The sequence below is a fragment of the Pavona decussata genome, unplaced genomic scaffold (assembly GCF_977016875.1).
Source record: "Pavona decussata unplaced genomic scaffold, jaPavDecu1.1 SCAFFOLD_468, whole genome shotgun sequence".
Classification (NCBI taxonomy): Eukaryota; Metazoa; Cnidaria; class Anthozoa; order Scleractinia; family Agariciidae; genus Pavona; species Pavona decussata.
This window is the reverse complement of record NW_028145806.1, coordinates 1983864-2000752: the sequence shown is the minus strand read 5'-3', so window position 1 is coordinate 2000752 and position 16889 is coordinate 1983864. Positions and strand designations below refer to the sequence as shown.

The following is a 16889-nucleotide window of genomic DNA, read 5'->3' as shown; positions in this document are numbered from 1 at the left end:
GATCTTTTTCCGCACAATTTTGTTCAAAATTTACGAGTCCACGAGAGTGAATGTACTTAGGGTTATTACTCACAAGTGTTGATTTAAGACACGCCCCTCCTATAATGATGATCTTACTGATATCAGTTACCTGACTTGATTGATACATTTCATCACAACTGATTTAAGAAACAATATGAATGTTATGGAAACCTAATGAGTTCGGACCGCAAACTAACAGTTGTAGCTGATTTGTAAGAAACTAGAATGTTCAGAAATTCACTTTGAACCACACGTTTTTTTATGTCTTATGTTAAAATATATTTTTTTAAATACTGAAAAGAAACATAAGGTCGCTGTCTTACCCGTGAAAGCCTTTGAAAGACTACAAGCAGCGACCTCTCCTTACTGCACCAGCGATCTGATTTATTGGTAACTATGAAAGTAAAGGTACACTCGATTTGCATAATGATATTTTTTTTCCAGCCCAAGCCTCACGCCTCGTTTCTTGTGATGTAATTTAATTACATAGTTTATGGTCTGGAAATCATTTGGTATCATATTTACCAGCAGTCACGAAGCTTTTTTGTCAAACGAAAAAAAAAATGCGGAACTCTACTGTTTTAAAGTGATTATATAAACTAGTTGAAGGTATAACCTATTGGAGGGTTTGTTTAACCATCAGAAGATGTCTTCGCAGGAGATTTTTACAAAACCAATTAATGCTCAGTTGATAAAAGGACTTAACGCACTTGAAAGCACTTATGTGCACAAACTAAGTTGATAAGCTTCCGGACCTAATTAACCTTTTAATTCGGGCCCGCAGCAAAAACTGCTGGAGCAATGTAGTTGTTGTTGTTCGTGTGGAGTGCTATTTTTTTTTCTGCCCTATGGCTGAACCTCTGGTGTAGCTAGGCGAAAGAAACATTGCAGTGGCAGTGGCGGACTTCAATCATCGGAGGCAATATAATCCGTACAATAGTTAAACACATTTAAAAACTAACTTAGTCACTTGCCTCCTTCAAACTTCGGTTTTTGTTTCAACAATAGTTAAAGAGATTCAGAATTGAAATGAAAAAGAGGGAATATTGCCATGTTTAGGACTAACCAGTATTCACGGAGAACATGTGATTGTGAGATGATGGACTGAGATAGTTAATAGTAAGTGTTCGCACACTGATTTAAGTAACGGAGAGCTAATATATTGATAGGAGAAACTGTTTACTCTTGGGAGAATATCTTTGTCCATAAACGGACTTTTTGCCAGCAATTTAATACCGTTACTACCGTTCAGTTTAATTATCTCTTCGAGGTTCTTTCCTCAATCCGACAATGCCATCTAACTCAGTTTGTAGTGCGTTGCTCAACTTATCATTTTTCAGTGTTTATGGGGGGAGAGGGTAAAGTGGTCACGAAAATTTTTCAATTTTTTGTTGAACGCGGATCTTCCGTGCTTCTCTGTTTAACTTCAACTGTTGTTTTAACCCTCAAAGCCCGCTTACTACGGCACACCGATTAATTGCTTTAAGTGCCTCCAGTGGATTAGGCTGACCTAGTTTAGCTTGGCGTAAGTCACCTCTCAGACAGTTATTTCAAAAATATTTCTTTCCTTTAGGAAGTTGTTAGGCAGCTGTTAACTCAATTCAAAAATAGGTTCAGTCATTGCAAAGTCTGAGCCGAGAGCGTCCTGAAAGGGGGTCCAAATCCCAGGCCAAATTTTACCACAAAACCGATACCCAGTGTCACAAATCCCAGTGCACCTTAAGAAGTCATCACACTTAAAAAACATCTCAGGTTTTTTCCTCTAATGCAAGCAAGATAAATGGAATAATCCAACCTATTACTTCATGAGTAAACGGTGTCTTGGTTAATACGCAGAGAAATTCCGATGCTGACCGGTTAAAGTAGCATTCAAGAGTTAACCAACCTAGACAGTACAGAGTCTTCTGTCAAATGTATGGATTACACATCACGGCTCCATATCCATGCATTTAGGGTGCATTGACTAATGACAGTTCAAGAACTGCTGCTAGAGTACACTTTGGTTATTGTTGTGCTCGGATGTTTCTCCCTCCTGTTTTTATCGACAAAACTTTTCGGAGCAGTGAAAGTAGCGTCTTCTTGGGAAATCGCTGTGGTTTGTAATGGTGAGGGAGTTCTGGACTGTTCCAGGCTAGATACTGCACAAGCTCAGCAAACTTTTTATCCGGCAGTCGATCACGGAGACTCTACAATCCTTGTGACATCAGAATAAACGAGGCCTTCTTTTTGGCATTTTACTGTAATGAGGCTGTACGGCTGTAATGGAGGCTGTACGTGTACTTTCAATGAAAAAAGTTACTTTCTTCTGAGTGTAAATGTAGTTCAGTTCTTGTGGCATTTAACTCAACGGAACTGTTTATTTGAGATCCGGGAAGAGGTTCACTGGTTCAATGACTGGAGACATGTCTTAATTTGACGCTGTACTCAAAGGGTTGCTTTACGTTTAGATACGTTTATTTTAGGAACTATGTACCTATGTTTCTCTTTAGTAAACGATATTTCAAAATAGTTAATGGAGTAATCGATAGGTTTAAAAACAACGACGATAGTGGAAAAATCTAATGTATCAGCAATAAATGTCTTGAATGTTTCAATTATAATTTGCGATAAGCGGCCACAATAAACCACTATCTCTTTTCTCACTTTTTCCACAGTAGGTTTCGTCCCAATTATAATTTGCGATAAGCAGCAATATTAAACCATTACTGCAGTTTCTTCCTCGCCTCTCCACAGAAGGTTTCCATTGTTTTTATTGTATATAAATGCATTGCATTCTTTTCGCCATTTGGTTTGTATCGAGTTTGTAATTATTTTATCGTTCAGTTGAACTATGATGCCGTGACTTATGTACGAAAATTCACATGAATCGTATGCTGTTGTGTTGCTCGTTGTTGTGGACTGTTTAAATTCCTTTTGAAACAATTATTCAAGGTCGGGAAGGAAGGATAACAGGGTGCGAAATAATTTTGATAGGTTAAGACACAATCCCTTGTCTGAGCAGTAGAGGGTGACATTCAGAATTCAAGAATGTTTTCCCTTCTCTACAAAGCCACACGAACAAAGGTCAAATATCCCCAGCTTAGCTGCAGTTTGAAATTCTTCCCTCCTCTCACAAGCAAACAGATCATTATAGATTTTAAAAATAGTTATTTAAAATATCGCTTGTTTTTCTTCTGAGTTGTGTGTTCATCCCGCGTGACCCTGTATCACCGCTAAATGTAATACAAACCGTAAATGTAGTAACTGTTGTTTTAACCCTCAAAGCCCGCTGTGGCTTAGCTTGGCGTCAGAAACCGCTATTAAAGATAGTTGTTTCAATAATAGTTGTTAATAGTTGTTAAGGCAGCTATTAAGTTAAGGCAAAAGTAGGTTCAGTCGTTACGAAGTCTGAGCCAACAACAACAAGCTTTATTTGCATGACTATAACAAATACAGTATTGCAAAAGCTATTCATAACTGATTATTGATTCGTTAACTAATTCTTAAGATAACTTAAAATAAAATAATAATAAAAAATAATAATAAATAAATAAATAAATAAAGTACATGTAACTGAAGTCTTTGCTTATACAGTAGAATCAATCATTCCGGAGAGAAGTTTATCTCTCAATTCGAAGCACGAGGATACAAATGAATTTAATTGAGTGTTTAAAAAATAGTCCCTTCAGTTCATTATATGCGATAGTAAAGTTTCTTTTGCTGATAGTCGTGGAAATGGAAGGCTAGGTTTTGTTTTTTTAAATAAAGGACATATCTCTTAAAGAAGAGTAGCGTGGGCAATCTAATAAAAGTGAATTTTATCTTCAATGGTTTTACAGTTGCAAACATTACACACCCCTTCATTATAGGGTATGTTGTCGTATCTTCCTGTTTCAATCAAAAGCTTGTGGCTGCTTATTCTTAGTTTCACTTATGCTTTCCTAGAAGCGTTTTTCCTTGTGAGATTTAGGTAAGCAGAGGAGCAATAAGTTTTTTGATTGTGTAATAAAAGTTGAGTTTTTGTGAGTGTTGAAGGGTTTGGTGCCAATAAGAAATATATTTCTTTTTCATAAGATCTATATATTTTTTGGTGTTATTTTTCATTCAGTGTGTAATAATTAAAGTTAGGGAAATTATAGTATTCACTCATCTTCATGAGACCGGAGTAAAAACTAGTTTGACTGTTATAATGAAGGTCAGCAGATATTCTTAGGGATTGTTTTACTATAGAATGTTCATCGTTTCCTTGGAGGTAGTTCAGTATCTTTTTATTTATGTCAATGATTAGAGGAAATCTACCAAGTTCAGCTGCATGGATGACTTATTATGTACTTCTAAATAGCGTTAACAGAAATGTAAATGTGTTTTTTCAATTCCGGAGCCTTCCCACGACTTAAAATCTGATTTAATAAAGGCACCCCACACTTCACTATTGTAGGTTAGAATTGGCTGAATCATTGTGTCAAAAATTTTACATGCAAGGGAAGGCTTCGTTGTACTAAAATCAGTGTGTCGTCTTAGACTGAAGAAAGCATGAAGAGCTTTTTGTCCAAGATGTTCAAAAGAAAGTGTGAAAGTTTCCGGAAGAAGTAATGCGAGTTCCGTACTAATCACATTTTTTTGTGCATTTTTGAAAAATCATTATCTCGGATTTCTTAAGGTTTATTTTTAGCATCTATGAGTGAATGATGATAAACTGTTAAGGCAATTTTGTAATCCCAGTTTTGATCGCAACAATATAATTAAAGCATCTGCATAAAATAATAAACTGATCTTACTGCCATTTGGTAGTACAAACGGGTCAAACAAAATATTGTTGAACGGAAAGGCTAAATCATTAACATATAGATCAAAGAGCAAAGGACTTAAAATGCAGCCTTGGCACACACCTCTACTGTATTGAAAAGATCGCGTTTGACTATTCCCAATTCTAACAGAACACGTAGAATTCGAGTAGAAACTTTTGATAATTTCACCAAAGTTTCCTCCGACATTGATTTGTAACAACCAAGAGGGTCCTGAAAGGGGGGGGGGGGGGGGGGGCAAATTCCAGGCCAAATTATCTGTTAGACGCATGCTCTTAGAGGAAAAACAGTTACTGTTGTGCAACCAAATCGCTGATTTCAGTAAATATAGTTTAAATCAGGTCGCAAACTAGCAATGTTTTGACATCCGTAGATGTCCAAACATTTAGGTAGGTTAAAAGTTTAAGAAAGACGACAACAGTTTTCATGTTTTGACAGCTATTCTGTCATCTTCAGTTTAAATTGTTAAGTACAAAGTTGAATTTATAATGCGTACATATAAATGCTTATGAGAAAGAAAAAGACTATAATTGTCACGTTAAAACGTGACAACATCTTAAACCAACAAGTCACCCTGTCACGAAAATCGGCACGTTCCCGTAAGCGTGTAAAGCGTCTTGAACGAGGCAAAGCCTCTTTTTGTGCAAAGTACTTTTGTTGCTCTACGCAGCCCCAGGGCCTTCAAATTTGTCCAAAAATAGGGCAAATTCAAACAAACCTACGGAAATCTAGTAGTCTTTTCACACTTTGTGCGAATTGTAGCGGTCTTCAAGTCCACCCGTGGTGTTGACCACAACACTAGCAACAACGTTCTTGTCTATTAAAAAGGCACCGAGGTCAAATCGCCGCAGTTATTAATATTGAGGAACTCTTCTTCAATCTTATACTTGCAAAAAGCGCTGTTAGTCTCTGTGTAGACCTGCAATGCTCACCGCTCTCAAAAACCTAGCCTGCTTAGCTGGCGGTTTTGTTTGCGCGGGGTGAAAAGTCTTGGTGGTGAAGCCGCGAGAGGAATGGGGCGAATTTTCTCCGAGACTTTTCCGTCTAACTGAATAAAACCCCTCCAATAATACTATTAAAAGCACGAGACTGAGAATAAACTCAGCACCCGCGTCCCTATTGAACACAAAATATTATGGAAACTCATCCAGTGTTATATCAGGAGAAGCATAACAATTTGAAGGACCTATTCCCCAGTTGGGAAGGAGGTGCTGATGATGACATGACACTCACTAGCATTAGAGGATTTTCTTTAGCTGTTAAGGTACCCGTATCGTTGGAACACATGGATAGCTTTTGTTATGCTGACAAAATGAGACCAAACTAGGAGGCGCCTGGGTAAAAGATAGACTAGGAGTAGTGTCTTGTTTATGTTCGGGACATGCAGCAGTAGAGCGAGCGAACAAGGACGTGCAACGCGCGTCGGCTCTACTCGCGATGCAGTTGATAATAAAGTCACGTAAAACGATTACCATTGCCATGCCGGCAAAAACTTTACGTCCACCAAAACAATTTGAAGAACATGTTGAGATTCATCCGCTGAGGCGAGCGAGGAGAGAGAGAGGGGCAGTAGTCCGCCATAGCCTCTATTCTATGCAAATACAGGACTGCGAAAGTGAATAGAGTGAAACTGCATCTATAGTAGCTTTATTTAAAAGCAATTTTAGCAGAAACGAAAACTCACAAGACGTATGTGGAACTACTCGTGTTACACTGAAAAGTGTGATTGGACAGTCTGTCGTTACCGCTTGAAATATAGAACTTCAAATATAGAAACGATTTCATTGGTTTACAGATAAATTGATGAAAAAATGGCTTAAAACATAGAAAAACGCGTTACAAAACTCCTCCCGCACAAAATATCAAGTCCAAGACTAACGAGAACTTTTTTTGTTGTGTTTTTTGTTGTGTTTCTCATCTGGCTTATGTTTCCAAGATGTGAGCATACGATTGTCTTCACTCCACTCAGCTCCGTCCATCCTGCACCGCAAACAATCCTAGCCATATTCTCTGGCTGTCTGGCTGACTTTTCAGTGGCAACTGCATGGGCACTGTTCAGCGTGGTTCTTTATCCCGCAATCTGTCGTCTCAACATGCACATGACAAAAGCCGTACCCAGTATTACTGTGAAGACGGCGATCTCCAGCAATACTTCTGGAACCCCATACAGCCTTTCTAGTCTCGTGTGACTTATCGACCGCATATGCATCCCTGATCGTTCTAAATTTGTGGCATGGTGACGATTCGTAGGCACTGAAAAGCCTTCATGTTTGTCACGAGAAGGCTTCGCTTCTTCCAGCTGCATTTCTTCTGTTGGTTTCTTTATTAACCGGTTTCGGCAGTAGTGTTTTTGTTTTGCTTCTTGTACTTTGAGAATGGGAGTTGATGGAGTTGTATATAAATGATTTTCTAACCGCAAACGAGACATCCCACACGTCACAAGATGACGCGTTTTGTAGTTTCAATTTTCATCACAACGCTATTTTTGGTATATCGTTTCAATATTTTTAGAATCTAAACACCCACTTAACGGCCGGCGTCTCTTTCGCAATTGATCCACACGGTGAAGATGTCCGAAATTTCTTGAACCGGAAACTCTTTTCGTCACTCCTCCCGAAGATGCTGGAAAGTTCCCGAATGCCGGGAGTTCTTCTTTGAAGGTACAGTGAGTCAGTCTGTACAACTGCTATGTAATAAACTTAAACTTTTGCTGTTTGATTTATTTTTTTAAACAATTTTGTTCTTTAATTGCATTTGTTAGCGTGTTCCAGGCTCCGCGAGAAACGCCAAGGAGAGCAAGCGAGATTCGTCCCCCTCGCTCGCTCTCCTTCGCGTATTTCGCGGAGCCTGTAACAGGCTATTTCTTTGTTCGTTTTGGTAAGATAAATAAAGCATTTAAAAAAGCCTCTCGTGATCTACTCAGAAACAAATGCCCCTTCTGTTGTTTGTACGTGATCGCGTGACGCGATGTTTCATGAAGACAGACTTGCCGTCTGATCGAATGCCCCTTTAACCTTTTTCCTCATAATAGGTTGCGAAACAGGAAGAGAACAAAGGTGGTTTGTTTACTATACCGCAGGAAGAAAGGCCTGCTGATCAGGCGTCTAACGGTGTTTAAAAACTGAAAAAAGCCATTGACTAGAACATTGTGTAGCACATCAGTATTTCCAAGTGTTGTATCATACTAATCAAGATATTGAGCTCGGTATATGCGGTGTGCATATGATTGATAGGAAATACCTCGGATATTTTTGACTGGTGCCCAATTACAAAAAAGCTTACAAAAATAAATAGCACGCAATATAGAAACCGGGTTTAGAAACAGCCTCTAAATCATAAATTCTCAAATCACAAAGAAACACGTTTGATACATATCCGTGAGGGTAAAGCCAAGCAAAAGGGTTTCGCTCTTAATCACGAAATGTTTCAAAATCGCACCATTTGTGTCAGGCATGGTTAGTCCCTTGCTTCCTGCTACCACAACGCAAATCCGATTCACTGACATTATTATTATTATAAGTTTTTTTTTTTGGCCGTCTATCCTTGAAAGATGAAATCGTGGAAAGATTTCCCACAGTACTAATTGGGTGTATCTCTGTAGGATACCAGGACCCTATTGTAATTTCTAACATTTATTTCAGTTTAATACCTACGTGCTTATGATAAATTTTAGTATATAAAGTCGTATAGCCCTATTGACCTGCCGACCCTGAAAGAAGATTTAGAACATTTGACGTCAAAATAAGGGCAGAAATAACAGGATGTTTAGTTAACATAAAAGCACGTTTAAACGGCTTTCTTTTTTTAAACGTCTTCGCAGGTCAAGATAATCACAGGCAGCCCAAGTCTCAGTGCTGATAAGTGTTGAACGCTATGGTGTTGTGTTACAACAATTTGAATTGCGTAATGGCGGTTACGGCAAATATGTAAGGATTTGTATGGGATTTTCATAAATTGGTCAAATAAAGACATGTAGAAATAAAGTAAATCTCGCAATAAAAATGTCTTACCGTACTTCCATACTAATAATACTAATGATATTTTATTCATACAATCAATAATAAATATTAAGGACGGTGCCTACTAATATCGAAGTATTTTTGTGCGGTTTATGACTATGCGGGAAAAGCAGGTCTTAGGAAGGCCTATTGGAATCCAAAACGAAAATTGGGGGTAGCCACGCATTTTTCTAAGATAATTAAGCAACAATATCTCTAAAAAGCGCCAAAATATGAAGCAATGTATGAGATTTTTTTCCTAAATTGAAGCTTAATTATCTCTGAAAAATGCATGGCTACTCCCAATTTTCTTTCGAGATACCAAAAGCGTTTGCTAAGTTCTGCTTTCTCCGCATAGTTTTAAACCGCGCAAAAATATTCCTGTATTAGCAGGCACCACCCATAGGAAACCCGAGTTTCTCGAGATGCGCAGAACGTATGCGCAGTAACAATAGTAGGCACCGTCCTTAAACTATATGAAAAGGAGGTACCAGAGGTTAACCCTATCGAGGATACCTCCAAGGTACACCTCCATGCTGTAGTATTTGCTGCCTGTGTAATCATTTTGCTGATTTGATGCGTTTTAGCCAGGTTTATACTTTCCCGTGTTAGGACACGGTTAGAAAAGGCACATAAAATGAACCACAGACTTCACAACTCCTGTTCACTATTAAGTTCGATGTTTGCTCGTGAAACAACTGGTACAGTTTGGACGGCTTTCTCAGATTAAACATGCAATTATGTAACACGTGAGCAGATTATCACTCTCAAGTGGGCTTCATTTGATGCAAATTGATACATATTTTCTATGTTTGACTTTGATCCGTCTCCCCTCCCCACCTCCCCACCCCACCCCAATAACGACCGTTCCTTTTGCTCGACAGACCGAAAATACTACAGTCAAACCTCCCGTAAGCGGCCACCCAAAATGTCAAGCCTAGGTGGTCGCTTACCAGAGGTCAGACCACAAGGGGTCTAACGTTTGAACTCATAACTATAAGGTAACTCCAGAGCTTTAGTAGCCGCAACTTTCCAAAATTATATTGCCAAAGAATTTCAGTATCCAAGTTGATGGTTTGCCCGTGATAAATTACCTAATACGGCGAGAGGGACAAGTCTATTTCTGGAGAGCCGGACCTCCGATTGTGACATTCATGTCCCCTGTACAACCCAAGAATGTGTGTGGTAATGTTACAAAGACAAATTGCCCAACTCCTGACAGGGGATAGATATAAGGACCGTTGTGACAAGTGGTCGCTCACGGGAGGTTAAAAACAAAAGAAAATTGCAAACTGTCATCTGCAAAAGTGGTCGCGGTCGCCTAAGAGAGGTGGTCGCAAGGGGAGGTTCGACTGCCCGTTTTTGCTTGAGCCATTTTTGCCCGATAGAAATTGGCTGCGTTATTAGCTCTCTGTGTGTTGATTGATTCTCAAAAAAATCTATTTTGTGCCACGTTTCCTCAACACTTTCTCTCTTCTCTAAAATTAAATCAAAATAATAGAGAAGGCAACTTGCACTAAGTGGAAGGTCTAAAATGTCTTTCTGATAAGAGCTTTCCTGCCTGCACTGACTGCGTGACCCAGTCCTGGATAACAAAATGCTGCTTTGGGCCTGTGGTATGCATTCTTTGGAGTTCGTCAAAACGTCGAAGATCACTGAGAAGGAGACAAACAAACAAATTGAATAAATAAACAAAATAATTACTATAATTGCCCTCATATCGCCACACATTGGCACTGAAGCAAGTGCATTCAGTTCCTTATCCAGGTTTACTAACAATTTCTTTGGCAGACCGATCAAACGATCTGCTGAACATGTACAGCTCTCCCTGTCAATGGCACAATTAATAATTATTCTGCCTGGGTAAGAAAACTAAGTTTACACGACGTGAAATCAAATACAGACAGATATTTTATTCATGTAAGCTCGGAGTTAGTAATTGACTATAAGTCATATTGACAATATTTTGTCTTTTTTTATTACGCTAAGCTCTTTTGAAAAGGCAAGATATCATCTATACAGAATCTATCAAATCACATGAAATAACTGTCCAAACAAACAAACAAACAAACAAACAAATAAATAAATGCAATAACCTTCCATCAAAAATGACATGCGTGACTTTACTGTCAAACGTATCTGTGATCTGCGCGCCATACAATCGAAGTTTTAAACCAAGTAGCTCCAGACTGCAGTTAGGTATCTCCTGGAAATAAACACGTCAAAGGAACAGTGATGTATCAACGCATGTCTACAAGGTCAAGCTTAACTCAACGTTAGCTTACTAAGCTCAACACATGGTTCATTTTTTTAGCCGCGGTTTTATTATCTCGAGCTTGCAGTAAGCGGTTGTTCAAACGATGGTTCGCGGGCCTTTTAAGGCTCGACGACAAGTGCAACATGCAAAACAAAGTTCGTCAGGCCTAACGACACGTCATCTACTTCGTTGCGTGCATCAATCTTTGCAGTGGACACACTGAAATAGTATGTCCAGTCAGAGTACATCACTCCCGATAGATAGTAAGCCATTTCCGAGTTGCTGTGAATCTCATTTTGAAAGCGAGACTAAGTGCAAAGTTTTCAGTATAAATTTAAGTGAAGGGAGAAAACCATTCAATTTCCTGATGAGTAGTGCCCTATTGAGGATATATGGTCCATACGAGGTAAAGAAAAAAATATTTGACCTCAAGTTGTCGATTAAACTTACCTCCGTTATTAGTGTTGGCCAGATTTTGAAATAAAAATTTATGAAACTTAATTGCGGCTAAGTTTACCGGCAGGTGAAATGGACTTAACCTCAGGTTAGTATTTAACCATCTCAGTTTGAACACCGGGCTCAATAAAGTTTTAATTGAGCCTAAACTGAATAGCAATTCAGAAGTTAACAAAATTCCAACTGGTAGGGGGGTGATCCGTGCGCTATTTACACAGTGTAATTCAACAGTCGACTATGGCCGCATACCGTTGATGTGTCCCCAATGCAACTGTACTGATCCAGGTATACCCTAGGACAGAAGGGCAATGCAAGTCACTTATAGCATGTATGCTGTTGTATGGTCTTGCCACTCAAACGAAATAATTTGTTTAACAAAAACAACAAAACTCAACACATTGGACTTAGTGGGGTAGATTTTAAAACGTGTTAAATGGGCCAGGGGCACTCGCGAGAAAATATAAGAAAAATACTTTAATTCCACAGATCGTTTTCAGATCTTAAAAGGGATGTTTGTGTAAGTTAACAACGTTTGCTCTGTTGGGATTTTTTAAGCTGAAGATTTAAAGGGAACCTCCATTCTGACTAAAAATTGACGTTAAATTGTTGGAAATAATGTCTAAATTCTAAATTTTAGTTTGAAAAGTAGAAATAACAATCAACTGTGTAGAAATTACATATCACTTTTGCCTATACTCGCTTTTAAATTTTCTTTTAAATTATTTTACAATTTAATAAATACGTCGCCTGCTTACATCCTATTGGCAAAACCTCTCGGTGTAATACTAAAACCGATACGTCTGCTCTGATCGCCGCGCATGTTTGGGTTTGACTCGACCGTCTGCCATCGTCTGTCGGCTTCCCTCTGTCGTTTCGAACTGACGGTCTTTCAACATAATAGATCTTATTCCAAAATGGCTACCATTCTAATGGTCTTTAATATTCAAATTCGCCTTTCTTGCCTTATTCTTAAGCTCAAAAATCAAAAGAATATTTCAGCTTGAATAATTAAGGCAAGAAGGGCTAATTTGAATGCAAACAAAAGAATAGTAAAGGTTTATTACGTCATGAAATCCAACATGGTTGCCTGGGAAAACAAGCGATAATCCAATATTGCTTTGTCCGACAAAAAACTGTTATTTCCATGGTTTCCAACGAAATTTGAAATAAGATTATATTTTCAACAATTTAACGTTAAGTTATTTCAAGATTGGAGGTTTCCTTAAAGACGCAAAGTTATACCTGGATCAGCTGGCACTGTGCGACCAAGCCTGAGGTGGTTAAGGCTCTGAGCAAACTTTTCAACCAAAAGAGCCCGCGTTGGGCGCCCCTGGCGGACACGAATAAGGTAAGATTCTAAAAAACGCATTTGTTAGATAAAAAATTGTGTATGCTGCTTACAAAGTGTAACCCTTCAGATGAAAACAGTTTTGCCTTGGGGTCACCAAGCTAAATCAAACGAGGCTAAATTATTTTGTGAGTTAGGTTTGTCTTACCTACAGTGTTTGAACAGTCCCATGGGAGAATTATTAGGAAAATAGTGTTCCATTATTTCTAGCATTTCGTCTCTTGAAAGCGGAACTGAAGAGTCCTTAAAAAGAAACAAATACAAAAACGTTAATGACTGACATAAATATATTTTCAAATCAGCATGTTACTTTTGAATTTCTGTTTGATCTGTCTCATTCAAAAACTTCTCAGAAAACATTGCCTATCAGTTAACCCCATCCCTAGGATAAGCTTGTTCAATGTTGAAAAAATATCAACAAAGTAAAGTCTTTTTGTTTTCGTTCGATTTAGCGCCCTCTTTGCTAACACTAAGCACTCACTTTCTCGCTCTCTCTAGAATATGTTTTCAGCAACTGAGACAAATTCAGTTTGGAAACTAGGAAAAGAATGCCCGTCCACTCTTCCACATCAAGATTTACTAACCTCCCTGAATAAAACTTCTCTATCGTCTCTATCAGCCGTAAAAGTTCAGTCATATTATGCCTGCTATATTTGCACACTTTCTTTGCAAGTTCTGAAGTTGCTAAGATCACCGCGAGAATCTTTCATTCATGACATATTTTATCCGCAGTCCACACAGATGACCATTTCATAGTTTCGTACCTATCCTTTGCATCGGCATCGCAGAGGTTCTTGGTTTTAGGTGCCTCTGAAACTGTTTAATTTACTTGTAGTGTAAGAATGTTCCAATCAAAAGTGTTTTATCTGCAGTCCACATACGTGTTAATAGTGGTGGATATTTAACGAGCCGCAAAGCGGCAGGGTATATTAACTTTCATTTTCTTTTTTTTTTTAATCATCGACCGTTGAAGTTACAAATAACCAGGCTCCGTTTGTTCAAAGGGTACTTATCTTATCTGCTGGATAGTGACTTATCCTGAGTAACAAATATAATGTTAGTCAAAAACACGAATGGAATGGGTCCTTTGTAGCTAACGGTCACATGGTACAAAAAACACCCTGCTGGAGAGCAAGCTACGCACTGGGATATCCAAAACAAAGAAAATTCATCCAGTCAAATTTGAATTTTCTTTGTTTTGGACGTCCCAGTGGATAGCTTGCTCTCCAGCAAGGTGTTTTTTGTACAATGTGACAGTTAGCTGCAAAGGGCCCATTAGCGTCCAATGGTGCCTGCCTGCTATGTATTACACGAGTTACGTAAACCCACTCTACCTGGCTTTGGACATTATTAAACACTTCTTTCAGGGATTCAACGGTAGCGTCCTGAGTGTAGCTATCGCCATGGCGATCATATTCTTCAGCAAATTTATCAGCAGTGCGAGGTGAGCGATGCAACATGTCACTTGGTTGCCATGGATTCAGCTGTCCACATTCCTTATTTAGGGCACAAAAAACAGATGGAGTGTTAACTATTGATTCTCTCGTTAATGGGTTTCCAACAATAAAAGTGACACAAATTGAGTAGAGAATAGAGACCTTGGAAATTAGAGTATTAGAATACGAGTTTGAGTACGAGTATGATTTTAAACCAGCCTTATTCCTGAAGCCTTCTTTCAGCAACACTTAGGGTGCGTTCGATTGACCCTATTCCGGAATAGGAATACATACAATGATTATAAGAAATCCCTCATAAGAGGTTTTTGGAGTTACTGGAGTACAAACTCGCTCTTAAATTATTATGTGTCAGCGTAAGTTTGCAGAAATGTCTTCCCAAATTTAGTTAAAAAGAGAAATCTAGCAGCTATTCCACTTGTTCTTATTCCGGAATACGATCAATCGAACGCAACCTAAGTTGAGGCCTATGAGAACATAAAAGGTTTGCATTTTCAGCTGACAATCGTTCTCCGATCTGAAGGTCGATATAGAAGAGCCAGGGGTATTATGAGAGCATAATAGAACCCAGGATTTTTTTATAATTTTCTTCCTGGTAGAAGAATCAAATTGCATACAAACTCATACAAACATTATCGTCAAACATAAATTCAAATGCTTCTACATTATTTTTCCAGCAAATAACAAAACAGACAACAACTCACTAAGCAGTTTATAAGCCACGACGCCCGAACAACATCAAAGTTTTTCTGGCTGAAAAAGAACACAACCGTTATTTACCTCAGTTTACCTTTACGGTTTTTTTTTTTACTAAAAAATACAGTACATTTATTTGTACTCAACCAAAAAACGCGTTGTTCTATGTTTTCAAAAATATTTTCAATTTATTTGGAATACGTATTAAATTTTAAGTGTTTTCTTTCGGGGGGAGGGCGGAATCCTGGTGACAATGTTACTTGACGGAAAACACACATCACTTGGTTATTAGGAATAAAATAAGAAATTATTCAACAGGGTGTTGAGTAATGCGGCTGGGTATTTAAATGAGTGGGTTCACTTTCTCCCTCCTAAAGACTCAAAAAAGCTGACCAGTTAATACCCGGTCTTTTTTTACACAACATTTCGTTCAATAAACTGATTATTTTTACGAAGTGTTTCTTTCCTCAAATCTAGGCTTGTAACAGTGTTTTAGTTGCGCGTGCTCTCAAAAAGTGTAATAGGTCTCATATTTGCATTCGTTTTGGTGAGTATTTGTTCCCGAAAATGTTTTGTCGTATAATATAAGCATTATGATATGAATTATCCTATGGGTCGTTAGCACAGCAAGGGAGTACCACCGTGACGCAGTACATCACCTTATAATATTTTTGACTCTCAAATTGACCCTTTCAGCAATGATGCAATACGTGTCTTGGTCAGGGTTTTGAGTCAGTGTGCCTCCGTTCTGTTGAAAAAGTAGGATATTTCTGTTATTGTTGAGTTTATTGAGCTAGAGTTCCTGCCATCTACGGCAGAATAAAAGAGTAAGAGCAACTAGGAGTATTACTGCCCCCACATACCCCCCCCCCCCCCTCGCATACCCTTGATGGTTGCAACTCCATCACAGAATACCCAGCATTCCTTTCGGGTTCCGGGTAGAGCGAGACAACCGGGGTGAGGAAACAGCACCATCACCTTGTAACTGAAACATTACCGCGCACTCCGTAATTAAATTACAATTTCATGATGTAGGCTCTTTCCAAATTTTCATTCATAATGCATCGAAAAAATCTCGGAAATAACCATCAAATATGGAATACCTCGGCCACTTTCATCTCCAGCAAGGACTTGGGATGAGATGTAGGACCATTAACAATACAAAACTCCTTGTCTTGAAACATCTGTGACACCTGAAAAAGATATTTAACAATCGAAAATCACAAATGTTTGACTGGTCGTACACCACTAAGCTCGTGACAAGTTTAATTTGAACAATTTTAACTTGCTCGTGTGTAGAGAATGAACACGTTTTCTAGTATGAATCATCCTTGACAAATTACTTGTTAGTGTAAAAGATGACAAGTTTTCTTGGCGAGTTTTTCCTGGCGATCGCGACTGAATGTTTGCACACGAATAAGTGTTCTCTAACAAAGACACTTGTTAAGAAAAAAAACATGGCAAATTTGTCGCACACAAGGCATAATAAAACTGAACAATTTTTCCTTGACTAATCTCCACGTTCAACAGGAATCTTGTCGAGAAAAGACGTGCCAAATGATGTGGTAAACGCGAGAAAATACACCTACACCTAGTAAAAACAAACATTCTAAGGAAAACGTACTTGTGTGCCACCATTCTTAGCCTAAGCACAAGCATTAAAGGGTTAGTTTTCGGGTAGCGTGCACTACGTACTGACCCATTCAACTTTTCACCCTGAAGCAATCAGCCACTTATTTTCACCCCGGCATTGCTTTCTTCATTCAGGAGCTATGAAGCCATTGATAAGTTCCTTTGATGTTTTGACAGAGAAGCCAGCTCCCTTGACTGTAGAGCTGGCTTCACAATCATGTTAAAAACTGCAAAGGTGTGCTA

General features: G+C 38.5%; 1 protein-coding gene across 1 annotated transcript in view; it reads right to left on the bottom strand.

The window, feature by feature from the left end:
* Positions 1-6436: 6436 nt before the first annotated feature.
* Positions 6437-16889, bottom strand: part of LOC146450419 (DNA ligase 4-like) — a 38104-nt gene continuing 27651 nt past the window's right edge. Inside the window, exons 23-30 of the mRNA XM_085100502.1 lie at positions 16118-16207; positions 15674-15762; positions 15023-15071; positions 14199-14360; positions 13013-13107; positions 11766-11808; positions 10900-11009; positions 6437-10458 (exon numbers count right to left, since the gene is read on the bottom strand). Of these exons, the coding sequence (XP_084956628.1) occupies positions 10320-10458; positions 10900-11009; positions 11766-11808; positions 13013-13107; positions 14199-14360; positions 15023-15071; positions 15674-15762; positions 16118-16207 (777 nt within the window). The 3' untranslated portion in view covers positions 6437-10319. The remainder of the gene's footprint in view (positions 10459-10899; positions 11010-11765; positions 11809-13012; positions 13108-14198; positions 14361-15022; positions 15072-15673; positions 15763-16117; positions 16208-16889) is intronic.